The sequence below is a fragment of the Xenopus laevis genome, chromosome 5S, assembly GCF_017654675.1.
Source record: "Xenopus laevis strain J_2021 chromosome 5S, Xenopus_laevis_v10.1, whole genome shotgun sequence".
In the NCBI taxonomy this organism is placed as follows: Eukaryota; Metazoa; Chordata; class Amphibia; order Anura; family Pipidae; genus Xenopus; species Xenopus laevis.
This window is the reverse complement of record NC_054380.1, coordinates 37083596-37102827: the sequence shown is the minus strand read 5'-3', so window position 1 is coordinate 37102827 and position 19232 is coordinate 37083596. Positions and strand designations below refer to the sequence as shown.

At 35.7% G+C, this 19232-nt stretch overlaps 1 protein-coding gene across 6 annotated transcripts in view; it reads right to left on the bottom strand.

Annotated features, from left to right (window-relative positions):
- Nucleotides 1-19232, bottom strand: part of utrn.S (utrophin S homeolog) — a 446216-nt gene that overhangs the window by 66080 nt on the left and 360904 nt on the right. For all 6 annotated transcript variants that reach the window (XM_041564420.1, XM_041564418.1, XM_018265201.2 and 3 more), the window contains 3 exons: nucleotides 10354-10432; nucleotides 9905-9965; nucleotides 1263-1324 (listed from right to left, as the gene is read on the bottom strand). In XM_041564420.1, the coding sequence (XP_041420354.1) occupies nucleotides 1263-1324; nucleotides 9905-9965; nucleotides 10354-10432 (202 nt within the window). The remainder of the gene's footprint in view (nucleotides 1-1262; nucleotides 1325-9904; nucleotides 9966-10353; nucleotides 10433-19232) is intronic.

Genomic DNA, 19232 nt, shown 5'->3' with positions numbered 1-19232 from the left:
CTGTTTTTCTGGCTTTCTTGTATTGAAATAAAGAATACAATCAGGCTAATGTTACATTTGCAAAAGCTACAATTCTTCTTTAAAGGGGTTTGTCATATCACACTTTTTTCAGTTCAGTTGGTTTGAGATTAGGGATGGACGAATTTAAGCCATTTTGTTTCGTTAAAAATTAGCCAGTTGTCTCAGACACCCATTAAAGTCTATGGGCGTCAAAACATTTTTGACGTGCGTCTTTTTTTTTTTTTTTGATGCATGCCACCATACAAGTCCATGGGCGGCATTTCCATGCCGAAACAAGGCGAAAAAATTCTCCCATCCTTATTTGAGATAGTTCACAAGAAATAAAGACTCATTTCAATTACTTTCTATGTTCTATTTGTTACCGTTTTATTAATATCTGTAGTGTAATGTTTCATTTTTCACCTTCTAAAGAAGCTCTGGGGGGAGGGTCGCTGACTCTTAACTTTTCTGAATGGATACATTTAGTTGATACATTTGTTATCTTTGTCCCTGCTGAGCAGAATCTCTGGATTTCATCAAGGGGTGGTAACTTTTAGTATGTTATAGAATAGCCAATTTTAAGCAACTTTTCAATTGGTTTTCATCATTTATTTTTTTATAGTTTTATAGTTATTTGCCTTTTTCTTCTGACTCTTTGCAGCTTTCAAATGGGCGTCAAATGGGCGTCACTGAACCCATCTAAAAAAACGAAGTGCTCTGTAAGGCTACAAATGTATTGTTATTGCTACTTTTTAATACTCATCTTTCTATTCCGGCCTCTCCTGTTCATATTCCAGTCTCTTTTTCGAATCAATGCATGGTTGCTAGGGCAATTTGTAGCCCAGCAACCAGATTGCTTAAAATGCAAATTGAAGAGCTGCAAATTGTCTCAGAATCACACTCTCTACATCATACTAAAAGTTATCTCAAAGGTGAACCACCCCTTTAAAGGCAGCTGTTACAATTGATACAATAGTTGCTAATATTCCACAGATACTGCTGAGAAATGTATCAACTAAATGTAGCAAATTGTAACAGTTCAGAATCTGCTCCTGGATCACTGAGCTGCCAGACTGAAACAATAGAGACAGGAACTTTAAACTCTGATGTTGGGAAAACAGTAAAATAGAGAAGATGGAAAGCAATTGCAAAAAGTCTTTGTTTATGGTGAACAATATGAAAACAATTGAACTGAAAATAGGTGAACAGCCCCTTTAAACTAAACTACTTGGCACACTCACAGTGTACTAAAAAGAACTTACCTAGAGACTGATAAAGTTCTGTCATTTTTGGGTGATCCCAACAAGTAGTTTGTGTTTGATGGCTGCAAAACAGAAAAACACACTAATTTAGGGTTTAACAGTAGATGTTTAATAATGTTAGAAGATATGTAACCTTAACTGAAAATAGCATTTATATTATGTAGCTCTATAAAAGGCAGTGCAAGATCAGCGTTATAAATAGGGACGATTAAAATATAACCGATATTAATGACATTCATCACACCAATTAGATAAAGAGTTAATAGCACTGCAACTGACATAGTAACATTTCTTTCCTTCCCACTGACAGCTCTTCTTCAGAACCAGAGATAAATGATATCAAATTAACTTGGAAAGATGTTTAACTTTCCAAATATTATGACTGCCGGCTTGTCTGTGAAAAAAAAATTAAATTCAAGTCTGTGTTAAAGCCTACCTTTTGTTTTTTACTGGTTTATTTTAATATTAGTGTAGTAGCACAACTTTTTAAACAATGCCTTTACATTGGCCAAATCAAGATTTCCCTGAAAGTATTTCTACAACATTTTTTAAAAAAAAAGAAATAGGTTGAAAAGACATTATTGTGCATTAACAGGAAAGTGCAGCTTTCATTTCTCATTTCTTCTCTGGTGTTTTTTTAATGTAAGCTTCGCACAGTTACTGAAATAAAATGCCTAACTTGTTAAATGGTACTTTGTAGTCTGGAGTGTAAAATGCAGGTACCTCAGTTCTTCAACACAATTTCAGTTTTTCATCTTAATAGTTTTACTGAAAAAATGACACCAGACTTTCCATTAACTATTGTAAATTCTTATGAACTGAAGAACATATGCTTGAATGACAATTATTTCATCTCCAGGGCACATGTGGTATAAGTGATATCGGTGAAATAAAAGAAAGTTGAGTTTGGATATAAACATGATAATGATTATTAGTGATGGGCGAATAAATTTGCCTGGCACGATTTGCAGCGAATTTCCGCGTTTCGCCGCCAGCAAATAAATTTGCGAATCTCCCGCGAAAATTCGCTGGCATCAATTTCCGATTTTCACTATTTTTTTTGTGAAAATTTCAGATTTTTTTGTGAAAATGTCAGATTTTCACGATTTTTTTGTGAAAACCTTCAAATTTCATGTTTTTTTGTGAAACCCTTCAAATTTCAAGATTTTTGAGTGAAAACTTCCAAATATCAAGATTTTATCGTGAAAACTGATTTTTCCCATGAACTTTCCGATTTCGCAATTTTTCAAAAAGCGAAGCGAAACGGGAGAAGTTCGCCCATCACTAATGATTATCCTACCACTCTGAGATAATCTTAAATCATTGTAAGGCTGGCGAGGCAACATTATGAATGACACCATTCTATTAATAATCGTTAACTGAAATAACTGAATTTTTTTTTTTTTTTCTAACACCAAGGTGTAAAGTTAAAAAGAAACAAAAAAAGGGCAAATACAGGTTTAAAATAACCCTAACCCATGGCTATTCGCAATGAAACAATTAATAACCTATCCTTTAGGTTTTTTCTCAGATAAAATGCATTATTTATCAAAATCTGAATTTTAAATATTTAAATAAATATTTTAAGTAAGTATTTAAATTAAAAAAAAAAGTCAGACCAAACTAAATCCATTATTGGACAATATTTATTATTAAAAAAAACACTATTTAAATGTATCGGGGACAAACTAGATAAAATCTTGCTAAAATCTGAATTGTAACATAAGAAAAGAAAAAGAGAAAAAGTACCTTGGTTTTTAGTTTGATGTTTTTTTAATTTGCCATGGCCGCTTAATAACTCTTTTATCAATCTATGATTTCTTATCTTTAAGACTCGATTATTAAAATGAAATGTTACACCATCACATATGTGCCAATCAATCGATATAATAAAGTAATGTGATTATATATAAAGTGCAAGTGCTTTCTGTGTAAATAAATTAATTAGTATGAAATTAAATTAACTTTGCAGTCAATTATTCCACTCCAAACTTAGTCCAATCTATTGTGAATTTCTTAATTCCAAAATTAATTCAGTGCTCCACAACAATCAAAACGCTATTACTTCCGTGTAAAATAATCAATTCTTAATAATGATTAATTGGATTCCAAAAGGGACTTCTAAAGTGTCAGTGCTTCCAGATTATTAGTATCAATCCAAACCCATTTTTATCCAATCAAATTCATATATTAATAAAGTGACCTGTGCCAATAAATTGTATGATTTTTCCGGGTAAATCCAGCACAGACCATAGGATAGGAAACCTCTCCCAATGACTTATATACAACTTATATACAACCTTGGCAGGTCTGAGGTGGAGGATTTTCAGATTCTGACTTTATCCATCCTCAGGGTATAACACTGTTAATCTCAAAAAATTCACGGCTTTTTTTCCACAAAAAAAAAATCGGATTTTATAGTAAAAAAAAAACTTGTTTTTTTGTTTTTAACCAGTTTTCTGTATTCATACTTTAATAAATAATAATAAAAATAACCTCCAAAATGTTCAAATATCTTTCAATTAACCATGTTGTATCCCAGCTCAGCAAAAGTTTTAAAAATCATGCACAGTGAAGTTTTCATTTTTCAGAACTTTAATAATGACAGTGCAATTATAAAGCCTTTCATTTGTACCCCATGCAATCATATTTAAGTATGATTACTTCCATAAGCTGCAAATTGTATACTGCTGTCTGCAAAATCAACAGCATGAATATATAATATATAGTAGTTTAAGCTCTATAGAATAGATTTAGCAACCAAACTGATATATATTACAGATGTCAACCGTACATTAAAAGATGAATTAAAGAAAATACAATAGGAAACAGGTTTTACAAGAGCAAATGGCAAGAAATCAGAGCAAAATTGTGTGGAAATACATTAATCATTAATCTGGCTATATAATTTTCTGAAGTTTATAAAAACAATTCTTTATTCATTTGTTTTTACTAATGGGCCAGTCTCTTGTAACTTTACGAGCTGAATTTATGGGTTTTAACACAGAAATTCGGCTCAGCCCAGGGATCGGACTGGTCCGGCGGGATACCGGGAAAAAACTCGGTGGGCCCCGGGCTCTACTGGGCCCCGTCGACCCAGATCCGCAACCCTGGTTTTCTTCCTTCCCCGGTTACGGCAATAAGCAGTAGGCGTGCTGACGCACATGCACGTGTGTAAGCACATTAGTGCGCTTGAACACACGTGCGGCTGGGGTTGTTGTTGGACGGAAGTCCCTGAGGCAGCAGCCCCTAGGGTCCGGAGGGGGGCACTGAGGCAGAAGTCCCAGTGGCCCCGGGCCCCCCAGTCTGACCCTGGCTCAGCCAGTGCAAAGAGCACTATTGTACTCATTCCACTTGCAATGCAGCCCCCTTTGACCCCCTCCGACTGATATTTTGATTTTTGCTGTTGATCAATAAATGAAGCAACACCTCTAGCATATGCACAGCCAGCAATCTCTACTACTGACAGCAACACATACAAACTCTCATATACTTGTATATAAAGAAAGTGATAAAGAATTATTTTGCTGGACTTACAGTTACAGTAACACAAGATAAATGCTTCATTTAACTCAAGCAGTATTGTTTATTCTGTCTTTTTTGGTAGTTTGGGGTAATGAGGTTTGAAAGTAAAACTATGTATGACTTCTTAGATAGTAGAGGCAATTTGACACAATATTCATGCAACTCAGATTCAGCACCCAGTCTAACATTCTAATCTCAATATTGTTTTCAGTTTCCATGACAGCAACCATTTGACTGGCAAAGTTTCAAAGATTTCTGCCACTTGGACTATAGCTCACACTACATCTAATGCAAGAAAGTTAATGCTAAAATGGAGAATTTGGCACATACTGATTAAAGCATATAAGTCATGTTACCGCTGCTGCCCATTAGGATTCCTGCCTTCGGCTTTTTCAAGTTATTTGTCAAAGATTGTATAAGTTAATGTGTTCCTCTATAGCAAAATGGGAGTAACATCAATAATGTAGATCAATTACTTCTACTAAACATGGCTCCCGGTAACATTCAGGGGAAACGATTTAATATTTTTTGGTAATTAAATCACTACGTGAATGTGTTCAGATGTATGTTGTACATGTCAATTTAAAGGAACACTGTTAAAATGAGGGTTTTATTAAATATTCTGTAATAGTTTTCTCAACTAAACGTGGTTGAAAATTCTACAAAAGCTATTATTTGGTAATGGTACAAAGGGACATGTTTATCAAAGAGGGAAAACAGACAGAACTCCCTCATTCTCTAAATACCTGTGTATATTTTAATGGGATTTTTATATTGAAGGGTGAAAATTGGATTTATTCTATTCCTACCGTTTAAAAAAATCCTATACAAGTAAATAAAGAGCTGTAAAAAAAATCTTCCACTGGAAAACTTTAGCACCGTCTATTTTAACCCTCTGGCATCCCTTATAAATGAGAACTTATATGATAGAGCTTACTCGCGCCTGGCAAATTTATTCGCCCATTACTACATGAGACTCCTATGAAACAGTGGTAACCTCTAGTGTGAAAAACACACTAGATTGCATGCCTAGTTATATGATTTTTTTTCTTAAAAATTGTGATTCAATAAAAAATATTTTTATTTAATATAAAAATCACTTTAGTTTGCCTTTTTGCAATCCATATAATGTGTGGGAAAGGAAGGCTACACATGGAATTACAGTCTAGTGTGCGATGGAAAAGGGTTAACATACACTACAAAGAGCACACATAAATTATATGTTTATCAAAAACCTAAAAGCGGCACATGCTCTGCCCAGAAGCTCCTGGATGGGCTGTGGGTTTTTGGAACTGATAAAAAAATGTAAAATGCTCAGCATAAACACAAAGTTATCCTAGAAACCAATTTGCAGTAACACAGATTTAATCAGTTTGGTTCATTGAATATTTTTACTCAAGAACCAGGACTAAAATTAGCCAAGTTATAGGGACTGAACAGCCTAAATGTAATAAAGCTTCAGATTATTGTGTAGAAAGTTTGCTAATTAAAAAATAAGACCCTGAAATTGTTTTCTTTAAAAAAACATTTTTCCCAGTGGTTTATTGCTTATAATATCAGATATGTATGCTCTTATCCATTATCCAAAAGGCATACAAGCCTCCATGCACTTACTTTCAAATGCTAGTTCAAAGTTTCTCTTTAATCAAGAGAAAAAACACATTCTGCTACGATAGTAAAAAGTCTGAAATGCATTATAGTATGCAAAGCTAAATGATTTTTATCTTGAGTTTATCTTGGCCTTGTTCTTATTCTACTGGTATTGGTATTATACATTCTATTTTTCTTCCTTCCTTCCTTGAAACAGGCCATTTATCAACTAAAAAATATGAAATATTTAAGTATTTAATATTTAAAATAATTAAAATTTAATATTCAGATGAGATACTGGAATTCTTACATTTCTGAGATCATAAGCAATAACATAAAGGACAAATTGTTTTACTTACTTTGATTCTTGATTTTTGCCTACATACTAAATATTACTTGTGAGATAGCAACCCAGTGGGCTCCAGACCCCCAGACCAATGCTATTTGTGGACATGGACTAGTGAACAGTGAGCTTTTGTTGATGGTTGGGCAACATAATTTTTGGTTGGCCTAGGAAGTCAAGTTTAGAAATTTGGCCCTGGCATCAACCCAAGACATACTATGGTCAAATCTTACAGGAGGTTCGACTGTTGTCTTGGGAAGTCAGAGCCATAACTTTTCAGAAGCCCAGGCATCCAATAAGCATAAAAGATGAGTAAATTAATCTTACAATTGAGGCATAATTGGGGGGGGTCCTAGAAGAAGAAACGCATGGTAATTAGGTGAAGCCTGACAGGTTAGAAAGGTGGTGAGGGCTGCGGATTATTGAGATGGTAGTTGGTTGGTGGATGTGCTGTCTAAATCAACACTTCCCTATGAAATACACAAGCAGATGCAGCCTAGCAAAAACAGGAGAACGTTTTTTTTTTTTTTTATAAAAATGCAATAGTACTTCTGTTGATCATTATATTGCAGCTAATGGGCTAAAATTAACACTCAAAAAAACAAATGTATATACGTACAATTTTAATGACACTGTGACAATATCTACCATATAGGGCAATAGCGTTAGTAAATCAGCAAGTTCACCAACTCTGAATTCTTTTGTGTGGTCAACAATGGCTATGTTGTGTTTAACACTACAGATACTACAACTACGGATATCTGGGTTGCCAAATATCTTTATCCAACAGAACCATCCTCAGCCACCTAGTCAGCTCTGCAAACAACAGTATCAAGCAGTTCCGCTAGTTTTGTCAAACTTTGTCAATCAACCATTATCGAGTTTTGAGAATAATAAAGTCACTTCAGTGGAAACACTTTTCTCAAGACTCTTTCCATACATTTTGTTTATTCGGATGTATCCATGCTATATTTCCTTATTTACACTATATTTTAATAAACATCCTTGAATATATGAATATATTCCTCCTAAAAGAAATACTGCCATTTTAATCTAAATATAAAAATAAGAAGAGAAAGCAGTTTGGCAACAAGATCAGGCTCTGTGTGCACCGTTATCATATCTATTGAGATTAAGAGACTGAAATAGACTTTCGACTCAGCTTGGCTCTTGAGTTTGTCAGTTTTTCAATACCCTTACCTTATCAGATTGCTTTCATGGCTAAAAATGGTGTCCTTTTCATTCTCAAATATTGCAAAAAGATATAAATTATATTCCCTGTTTACATGCTTTCACAACCCTGAAGGACTAGAGCAATCATTTGCTAACTTTCTCTCTAACTTTGCTTTTTTCTCTGTTTTTTTATTTTCTGGTAAGTGTTACGTAGTAAGAGTTATACTCCAATTCAGTCTCCTGGCTGATGAATCACCATGACAAACTAGCCAGCTCCCAAAGAAAAAATGTCCCCAAACTTTAAGTTTGAAATGAATTTAACAAAGTATGCCAATTACTTTTAAAATGTTTATAATTTATTTATTCTTCAAGCTGAATATTACCGTAATCAAAGTATTCAACCATGAAAAAGCTTTGTGCTAAAGAAATGAAGCCTAGAGATTTCCAATAAATTATATTTATTTACTGGAGCATGCCATTGGTACAATTATAATTTTAAAGGTTTGAATGAGGGCCAATGAGAATTAATTCTATACTATGTAAAATATCTATGAAATACTTTTTAAGTGCACCGTGTTTACACTGCTAAAATAGAAACATCTCTAAGTATCCATCCTTATAGGCCCACTACATTAACCAGCTCGATAGGAACACTCTTAGAAGTTAATGCATGGCTACAAAGCATGCTTAATGATGTGTCTCTTATCGGTGTTCTTTAATGTAAATGTTGCATGGGAGCATCATCAATTTGTATTTGATATACTTTGCCAAGTTTCTGCTGCTCTAAAAAATATCAAGTTCTACCATCTGATGTATAGCAGAATGTTACCATAGCCTGTTATGCAAGACATAGTTAAAATGCAGATCAGTTGATTCCGTTAATTTGGAATGTGATGATTGATTGGAAGATGATGGCTAATTTGTGTACAAGTGTGTTTTGTAAAATTACTCCTATGATTTCGAGTACAGTAATAAGCTATTTACTGATATGGTTTAAACTACTAAACTGAAACTATAGGAAAGATACACATTTCATTGCCAAAGATATTATACTCTTGAATGATCTTATTCAAAAAGGCTTAAACATATCATAATCGGGTACATGCAGGCAGGGCCATTATGAGGCCCCATACTACTAAGTTACCTGGGTCCTCCCCACCTAGGGGTCCCTAATTATGAACCATTGGTTACCTGGGCCCCGGGGTGGAGGGCCCTGCCAACAAGTAAAACAAGACCATATTTGTTTAAAAGAAAAAAGACCTGCTGGTGCATAACTATGAACCATTTCACCCACACTTATTATACTAAAACCCCACCCACAACCCACCCAAACCACACAAGCTCAACTCCGTTTGTGATTCATGAATAGTACTTTTTATGTCTTTTAGCGTTCCCTCTTTCATGGGATGCCTAACTGCAATACCCCCTGATAGCGAGCAGCCTTGCATGCAGAAATGCTCCATGCTCACACATTATGCACTCTTACCTTTTCTTATTTTCTGAATCCAGTGGTGAAACACAATCTTCACTGTAATAGCTTTTAGATTTAAAGAGATAGCTTCTACTTACAAAAATGTAGACCATACATTGCCCTACACATGCATTCATCACACTTAACATGGCAAAATACTACTCTTTGGACAATCGTGCTACTCTTAGCATAATTTATATAACACTGCCTTAAAAGAAAACACTCTGCTTGATCTGTAAATTACTATATTCACTAGGCTGATTGGTTGGGATAATGTTTTGATTCTGGTGAAAGTTTGAGATTTCAGCTTGTGACCAGCAGAGATATGCGTTTAACATATCAATTTGTATTCAATGCAACATCTTCCATCCGATAAAGCAATGAGTGGCACAGTCTAACAAGCATCAGTCATCAATGATGAGCAAAGAGTACACACCCCGCCATCCCAGTAATCAAGTTAGTTTCTCTTTTTTTTGTTTATTGGGTTACTGCCCTAAGAATGTTATGAAATAAAAAAAATCAAAAATTACAATAACTTACTTGATGTAGTAGGGTACTTTGTTGAGTGATACTGACCGCTGCCATGGAAGCTGAACTGAAGCTTAGAAGCAAAAAAATAATAGGTTAGTAGTCACACTTTAAATTACAGTATTTCAATATTTAAAATATTAAAGGGAAAATTTGCCCTCATATAACCCATTTCCTGCTAATGATGTAGCACCTACATCTCTGAGTTTAAGGTTGCACTACTGAATATATATATATATATATATATATATATATATATATATATACTATATGGAGAAAGGAAATATGGAGACTTGGAGAACAAAGGCATGAAGCAGAGAGTAAAACGCTTTTAACTGCAATGGAGAACTCCCTGGCACAAAACATTCCCAACATTCTTTTTGGAAACCCATTAAGACATTCCCATTCAATTCTAATTTATTTTGCTTGAATTATTATACCAGCAAATAATTAAAACCTACTAGAGAGAAAGTGTTGGGAGGCAGGTCCAAAATCCCGATGTGCTTCTTGGAGTTGTTTGAGACGTTCTTCAACAGCTGCCTACAAAGCAAATGCAGAATTAACACCATATGGTGAAGTAAATATCATTATCAAGAATTCTCTTGAGGCTGACCTTTATTTATACAAATTTTATTAATAACAACCATTAATCATTTCAAAGTTAAGTGACCAAAAGGTTCTTCACAGAGTATTTTTATCATTTTAGATTTGTAGAAAGAGTAAAGTAATGCAAGACTGAGAAATTATGTTCTGGCATAAACATGATGTATGCATAAAATACAGCTATAATAACTAATCATAATATCACTGAATCAATATTTCTTCCATATAGGCTGCATTGTCATGTATGTAACACTAGTCATGCTGTGTCTTTAATGACATTGGACAGAATGGATGGGAAAAGGAAGGTATGTCCAATGTTGGAGGACCTGCTTCTAAACGCAACTGCTACAACATTTAGTGGAAAGTACTGTGTAGCTGGTTATAAAGAAGAAACAGTGGTAGCTATGCTATGATCAACTGCAAATAGACTGGGGCAGCCACAAAACTAACTTAGTAGAGTAGAGCTTACTAGGGATGCACAGAATCCACTATTTTGGATTCGGCCGAACCCCCCCAATCCTTTGTGAAAGATTTGGCCGAATACCGAACGCAACCCCTAATTTACATTTGCAAATCAGTGGGGGAGGGGGAAAAGAGAGACGCACGCAAAGCGCTCGGCAAAAAGTTTTTACTTCCTTGTTTTGTGACGAAAAGTCACATGGTTTTAAATATTCAGATTCGCTTCGGCCAGGCACAATGATTCGGCCTAATCCGAATCCTGCTGAAAATGGCCGAATCCTGAATTCGGTGAATCCCTAGAGCTTACAATCTAAGTTACTTAACACATGCACACAAACATGGTCAACCCCTGCAAAAGCCATTTAACCAAATCTATATCTAAGCCTTTGCTATGTTTTCGGTGTATTTTATCTCACACAACTCTTAATCATTCTCTTTCTTCTTTCAGTGAAATATGCCCTCCATATATGTCCATACTGCATTGCATTCCCTACACTCTTCCCCTCTTTTTTACACTCTTTCTGCCCCACACAGTTTTCCACTCCATGATGCATCTCCTGTTCTTCAAAGTTCCCTTCACTCTGTGTATTCCCTATTCCAAATCTCTACGTCCACAAAAACTGCTTTCTACATACTGTCCTCCAACACAGTTCCACCTTGCTCTTTCTTCATCCAGGCAGAGAGACAATTGCATAATCTGTGTGCCAGAAATTGTTGCATGTATACAACATGCAACAAAAACATTTGGAGCATTATACATCATCAGTATTATATGAATTGGGAAACATCTAAAAAAAGTAGCTTGAGCCAGTATGGATATCAGCTATATGCATACAATTTACAGTTATTCATAAATGGATCACTACTCTTCTATCCTATAGTGGTTAGGAATTCAGTGCAGAAATGCCTCTGATGAAGCACATAGAGGTTACACTTAACTCTATTATATAGTAGAGTTGTATTGCTTTGTCAGAGGTCCCAGTCTGTATTGGAGAGCAGCAAAATGATTCAAGGAGAACTGCACAGAGAAACTACTGTAATTAACTTTGTGATCACTTTATCTGCCATTGATCCCATTTCCTGTGTGATAGGTTGCTGCTTTATTCATTTTATCTCCTGCCACAAACCTCACCCATTACTACAGCAATCGATTATACATTCTATTTAAGGCAAAATATCATCATTATTTTAAGAATTCAATTTAAGAATTGGGTTATTAATTGACCCCAAAACAAACTGCCTTTTTATCATCTGCAAATATGCACATTTCTCATGGGACACCATTTTTTACATGCATTAGAACCCAGATTCAAAAAGAGCTGAAAAGATAGACATTAGAAATCGACATAAAAAGAAGAAGACAGAGTGCCAGCGCATGGTTTGCCTTTAAAAATAATTTTACAAAAAATGAGGTGTTCGTACCACACATTGGCCAAAATATGTAAGCTCACGTGCCACTTCAATACCCCTCATTGTATGCGAGTCCTACACTATCCATTAGCATTCTAAGTTTGTAGTGCATTTAAAATCAAGTCCCCCAGGAACAAATGTGACTTAGTAGTAAGACCATCGTGCACTTACTCTTAACTCAGGAGCTATAGTGAAAAAGGAGAGAGCTTTTAAGCCCCATCCCATTAACATACATATACAGTTAGTAAGAATTTGCAAATAGACATCACCAGACCAATGGAAAATTTCTTAAAAAGCCTTTATTTGAAGGGCTTTATTCAGACGCAATACAGCAACGTTTCAGGCTTACTTTAGCCTTTCCTCAAGCTTACATATACAGTTATGCCCAAAAATCTTTGGACAGAGACAACTTTTTTCTAATTTTGGTTCTGTACATTACGACAATGAATTTTAAATGAAACAACTCCGATGCAGTTGAACTGTAGACTTTCAGCTTTAATTCAGTGGGTTGAACAAAAAGATTGCATAAAAATGTGAGGAACTAAAGCCTTTTTTTAACACAATCACTTCATTTCAGGGGCTCAAAAGTATTTGGACAATTGACTCATGGGTAGGTATGGCCAATTCTTTCGTTATGTGATTATCAATGAAGCAGATAAAAGCCCTGGAGTTGATTTGATGGGGGGGGGGGTGCTTGTATGTGAAGATCTTTCAGACAACATGCAGTCAAAGGAGCTCTCCATGCAGGTGAAACAAGCCATCCTTGATCTGCAAAAACAGAAGCACTGGTGAACTCAGCAACACAAAAAGACCTGGACGTCCACGGAAGACAACAGTGGTGGATGATCATAGAATCATTTCCATGGTGAAGGCCACTCATAAGCATCAAGAATAGAAAGCCTAGATTGGACTTTGCTAAAAAAGCCAGTATGGTTCTGGAAAAACATTCTTTGGACAGATCCAATAAAGATCAACCTCTACCAAAATGATGGCAAGACAAAAATTATGGAGAAGGCGTGGATCTAAAGCATAATCGAACGAGAAAAACTCTGGCACTCAAGGCAAGTGAAATGCAGGGTTCCCCCTTGCTTTTATTTCTTGTGCAGACGTGCAACGTTTCGGGGTGACCCCCTTTATCAAGCATACAAACTGACCAAAGTGCAAACCATATAAAGAGTGACCAATTAAAATAATTAGCATACATAATTGATATCATTCAGTTTGAAAGACAAAGTTCTCAACCAATGACTTTACAACATGTGGAGAAAAGTTTTTTTTAAAAAAACTTTAAAAAAACTTTCAAAAGCATTACAAAATATTACATAAAAACATGTTGTTTAAAACACCAAAAATTCAGTGAAAAAGTCCAATTGTGCCAGGGCATTCAATCCCTTTAAAGTGCAAAAAAGAACCATGTGTCTGTAATAAAGATAAAACGGATACAAAGTAGTTAGGTAACTGTCTCTTATACTCAAAAGATAAAACCATTAAAAAGTATCAATTTTGAAAACACAAACTTGCCCTACTGTAGATAAGAGGAAATTACCTGTCCCTGGAGAATATACAAGAATTTTCTTATCTGTAAAAACATGAAAGAAACAAGATTATTTACCACAGGCTTGATCAAAATATAAATACACACATTTTAAACAAAGCAGGACAAGTTATACTCCTCGTTAAGACCCTTTGGGCTCCTGGATTGGAGTAACCAGATCCAGTAGCATTCCCTTTGGAGTAGCAAACGTTTTTTGTCCTGCCCTTGATTGGCACGTATTTTTTCTAAAATCTGCCACCTTAATTGTGCCACCCGATGGCCATGGGAAAAAAAATGTTTAGCCAATAAAGTTTCCCTTTTGGTTGTCTTAGTTTCCTTCTCCTGCTGTTTAATACCTGGAAGTTGAGGGGCCTGTGGTTTGTAATTCCGTATCATACACTTGTGTTCGTTCAGTCTAACTTTAATTGGTCTTGTCGTTTGTCCAATATAAACAAGACCGCATGGACATTTAATGCAGTATACTACATCATTGCTATCACATGAAAAACAACCCCTGATGTCATGTTTAGATCCATGTTGTGGATGTGTTACATAATTACCCAATATAATGCTATTGCAGTGACCACAATTCCTGCATGGAAAAGTGCCTTGTGTCCTAGATGTTAGTGAGGGATTATATCTCTGGTGTCCTAATGATTTGGGTTTAATTAAATCTCCAATATTTTTTCCACGTCTATAGGAGAATAAGGGTGTCTGTTGAAATAAATGGCCATATTTAGGGTCCGTGCTTAATATGCCCCAGTATTTTAAAATTATCTTACGATTTGCTTTAGAATTACAATCATATGTTGAAATATATGGTATTCTCTGTGTTTTCTTAGAATTTGTTGTTTTTTTTGCAAGTAATTGTTTTCTGGGTATGTTTCTCACTTCCTCCCTATAAGACTCCAATGTAGTTTTTTCATAACCCTTTTCCGCAAACTTAAGCAACATTTTGTTGGATTCTGCTTCATAGAGATCATCATCAGAGGTAATCCGTTTCACCCGTAAAAATTGGCTTTTTGGCAAACCTTTTATTAGCCCCGGTGGGTGATAGGATGTGGGTTTCAACAGATTGTTACGATCAGTAGGCTTTGTATAAACAGTGGTTACAAATCTGCCCTCCATTTGCATAACATTCACATCCAAGAAATGTATTTCTTTGGCATTTACTTCCATTGTAAATTTTATGGTTAAGTGAATGCTATTGAGATACATGAGAAAATCATTTAAAGCCTCCCTGGACCCAGACCACAGGAAAAAGGTATCATCAACATAGCGCATGTATGCATGAATATGTTGAGAGAAGTGATCGTTTGAAAAAATGTGTATCTGCTCAAAGTGATCCATAAATATATTCGCATAGGCAGGTGCCATGTTGGCACCCATGGCACAGCCTTGCATCTGTATATAAAAATCATTATCAAATTGAAAATAATTTTTAGACAGAACAAATTCCAATAAGATGCAAATGAAATTAATCATATGATTGGGCAGTGCTCCTTTAGCAAGATATCCACGAATACACTCTATTCCTTCATGATGGGGTATTGATGTGTATAAATCTTTTACGTCAAGTGAACACAAAAGGAATTCCCCTGCTGGCATAACAATCTTATCCAATCTGTTCAGAAAATCAGTTGTGTCTAACAAACAGGGCTGTAAAGTGGATAACACATCCTGTAAAAAAGTATCTATATATATGGCTATGGGTTGCCAGATTGACCCAACGTTAGACACAATTGGTCGTCCAGGTGGATTGGTAGGGTGTTTGTGGATCTTGGGAAGAAAATAAATTTTAGGAACTTTAGGATTAGTGTTAATCAATAATTGACACATCTCATCACCAATTATTCCTTCCATGACCGCTGAATTTAAAAAGACATTTAGTTCATTTTTAAACTTAAATGTAGGGTCAGAATCTAATTGTCTATAGTGAGAGTTATTATCTAATTGACGTTTAGCTTCCCCTTTATAATCCTCTGTCCTAAGCAATACTATCCCGCCGCCTTTATCTGCTTTAGTGATAGTAACTTTGTTATTCTGTTGTAGCGAAACTAATGCAGCTTTTTCATTTCTAGACATATTATTAATATGCTTTTTAGACGCTCTTTCGTGTATTTTATTTATTTCAGAATTCACTATCGTTTCAAAAGCCTCAATACAGGGGTAATTACCCGGGGGCATGAAATTACTTTTAACCCCCAACTTATTTTTTATAGAAAGCAATCTAGTGTCAGGTTCATCTTTCATTTGTTTATCAGCAAAAAATACTTTAAGTTTTAAAGAGCGTGTAAACTTAAACATGTCTATCGAAGCAGAAAAAGCAGGCATTGTAAATGTGGGAACAAACCCCGGCGTGAAGTCTCATGGACATTACACACTGCCTCTTTGGCGGAATACGCCAAGGCTCATCGTATCCCACGGGGATTAAGGATTAAATTACAGCCGGCATTGTTTAAAGACAACACAGAATTCCTGCAAAAATGGCGCGGTATCTTGAACCGCTGCAGCCTGGACTTAATCACCCTGACGGTACAGCAGTTACAGATCGGCACACGTGAGTTAAAGCAACAACTCCATGCTGCAGAGGAAGAGGTTAAGTCACATGCGGATACGGACAACACACAACTGAGGGAGCTTGAAGTAAAAATAGAGAAAGTGCAACAGGAGATTTTACAGATGAAACTTCGTAAATTTACCCGCGACACCAGGGATTATGAAAAAGGGGAGGTGTACACCTGGCAAAAATCAAGAAGAAGAGTGAGGAACTACAAGCGCTCGGATGCCATTTCACCTGATAGATCGTCTGTGGGAACGTCTGATGGCGGACAGGAGTCCTCCGCTTCTTCACACCATTCCCCGGTTCCTTTTTTAGGTCCAAGCCAAGCAAAGCGCAGCGCAGGATTCGAAGGGGACAAAGGAAGTCAAAGCACCAACAGCAGTCATCGGAGCAAATACAAAAGACATTACCGCAGGTAACCTCGGTGTTTAACCTCTCTGACTATGAACTCAATGAACATGAACTGACTGTACTTGAAAAGGGTTTGGGGTTTGTTCCCACATTTACAACGCCTGCTTTTTCTGCTTCGATAGACATGTTTAAGTTTACACGCTCTTTAAAACTTAAAGTATTTTTTGCTGATAAACAAATGAAAGATGAACCTGACACTAGATTGCTTTCTATAAAAAATAAGTTGGGGGTTAAAAGTAATTTCATGCCCCCGGGTAATTACCCCTGTATTGAGGCTTTTGAAACGATAGTGAATTCTGAAATAAATAAAATACACGAAAGAGCGTCTAAAAAGCATATTAATAATATGTCTAGAAATGAAAAAGCTGCATTAGTTTCGCTACAACAGAATAACAAAGTTACTATCACTAAAGCAGATAAAGGCGGCGGGATAGTATTGCTTAGGACAGAGGATTATAAAGGGGAAGCTAAACGTCAATTAGATAATAACTCTCACTATAGACAATTAGATTCTGACCCTACATTTAAGTTTAAAAATGAACTAAATGTCTTTTTAAATTCAGCGGTCATGGAAGGAATAATTGGTGATGAGATGTGTCAATTATTGATTAACACTAATCCTAAAGTTCCTAAAATTTATTTTCTTCCCAAGATCCACAAACACCCTACCAATCCACCTGGACGACCAATTGTGTCTAACGTTGGGTCAATCTGGCAACCCATAGCCATATATATAGATACTTTTTTACAGGATGTGTTATCCACTTTACAGCCCTGTTTGTTAGACACAACTGATTTTCTGAACAGATTGGATAAGATTGTTATGCCAGCAGGGGAATTCCTTTTGTGTTCACTTGACGTAAAAGATTTATACACATCAATACCCCATCATGAAGGAATAGAGTGTATTCGTGGATATCTTGCTAAAGGAGCACTGCCCAATCATATGATTAATTTCATTTGCATCTTATTGGAATTTGTTCTGTCTAAAAATTATTTTCAATTTGATAATGATTTTTATATACAGATGCAAGGCTGTGCCATGGGTGCCAACATGGCACCTGCCTATGCGAATATATTTATGGATCACTTTGAGCAGATACACATTTTTTCAAACGATCACTTCTCTCAACATATTCATGCATACATGCGCTATGTTGATGATACCTTTTTCCTGTGGTCTGGGTCCAGGGAGGCTTTAAATGATTTTCTCATGTATCTCAATAGCATTCACTTAACCATAAAATTTACAATGGAAGTAAATGCCAAAGAAATACATTTCTTGGATGTGAATGTTATGCAAATGGAGGGCAGATTTGTAACCACTGTTTATACAAAGCCTACTGATCGTAACAATCTGTTGAAACCCACATCCTATCACCCACCGGGGCTAATAAAAGGTTTGCCAAAAAGCCAATTTTTACGGGTGAAACGGATTACCTCTGATGATGATCTCTATGAAGCAGAATCCAACAAAATGTTGCTTAAGTTTGCGGAAAAGGGTTATGAAAAAACTACATTGGAGTCTTATAGGGAGGAAGTGAGAAACATACCCAGAAAACAATTACTTGCAAAAAAAACAACAAATTCTAAGAAAACACAGAGAATACCATATATTTCAACATATGATTGTAATTCTAAAGCAAATCGTAAGATAATTTTAAAATACTGGGGCATATTAAGCACGGACCCTAAATATGGCCATTTATTTCAACAGACACCCTTATTCTCCTATAGACGTGGAAAAAATATTGGAGATTTAATTAAACCCAAATCATTAGGACACCAGAGATATAATCCCTCACTAACATCTAGGACACAAGGCACTTTTCCATGCAGGAATTGTGGTCACTGCAATAGCATTATATTGGGTAATTATGTAACACATCCACAACATGGATCTAAACATGACATCAGGGGTTGTTTTTCATGTGATAGCAATGATGTAGTATACTGCATTAAATGTCCATGCGGTCTTGTTTATATTGGACAAACGACAAGACCAATTAAAGTTAGACTGAACGAACACAAGTGTATGATACGGAATTACAAACCACAGGCCCCTCAACTTCCAGGTATTAAACAGCAGGAGAAGGAAACTAAGACAACCAAAAGGGAAACTTTATTGGCTAAACATTTTTTTTCCCATGGCCATCGGGTGGCACAATTAAGGTGGCAGATTTTAGAAAAAATACGTGCCAATCAAGGGCAGGACAAAAAACGTTTGCTACTCCAAAGGGAATGCTACTGGATCTGGTTACTCCAATCCAGGAGCCCAAAGGGTCTTAACGAGGAGTATAACTTGTCCTGCTTTGTTTAAAATGTGTGTATTTATATTTTGATCAAGCCTGTGGTAAATA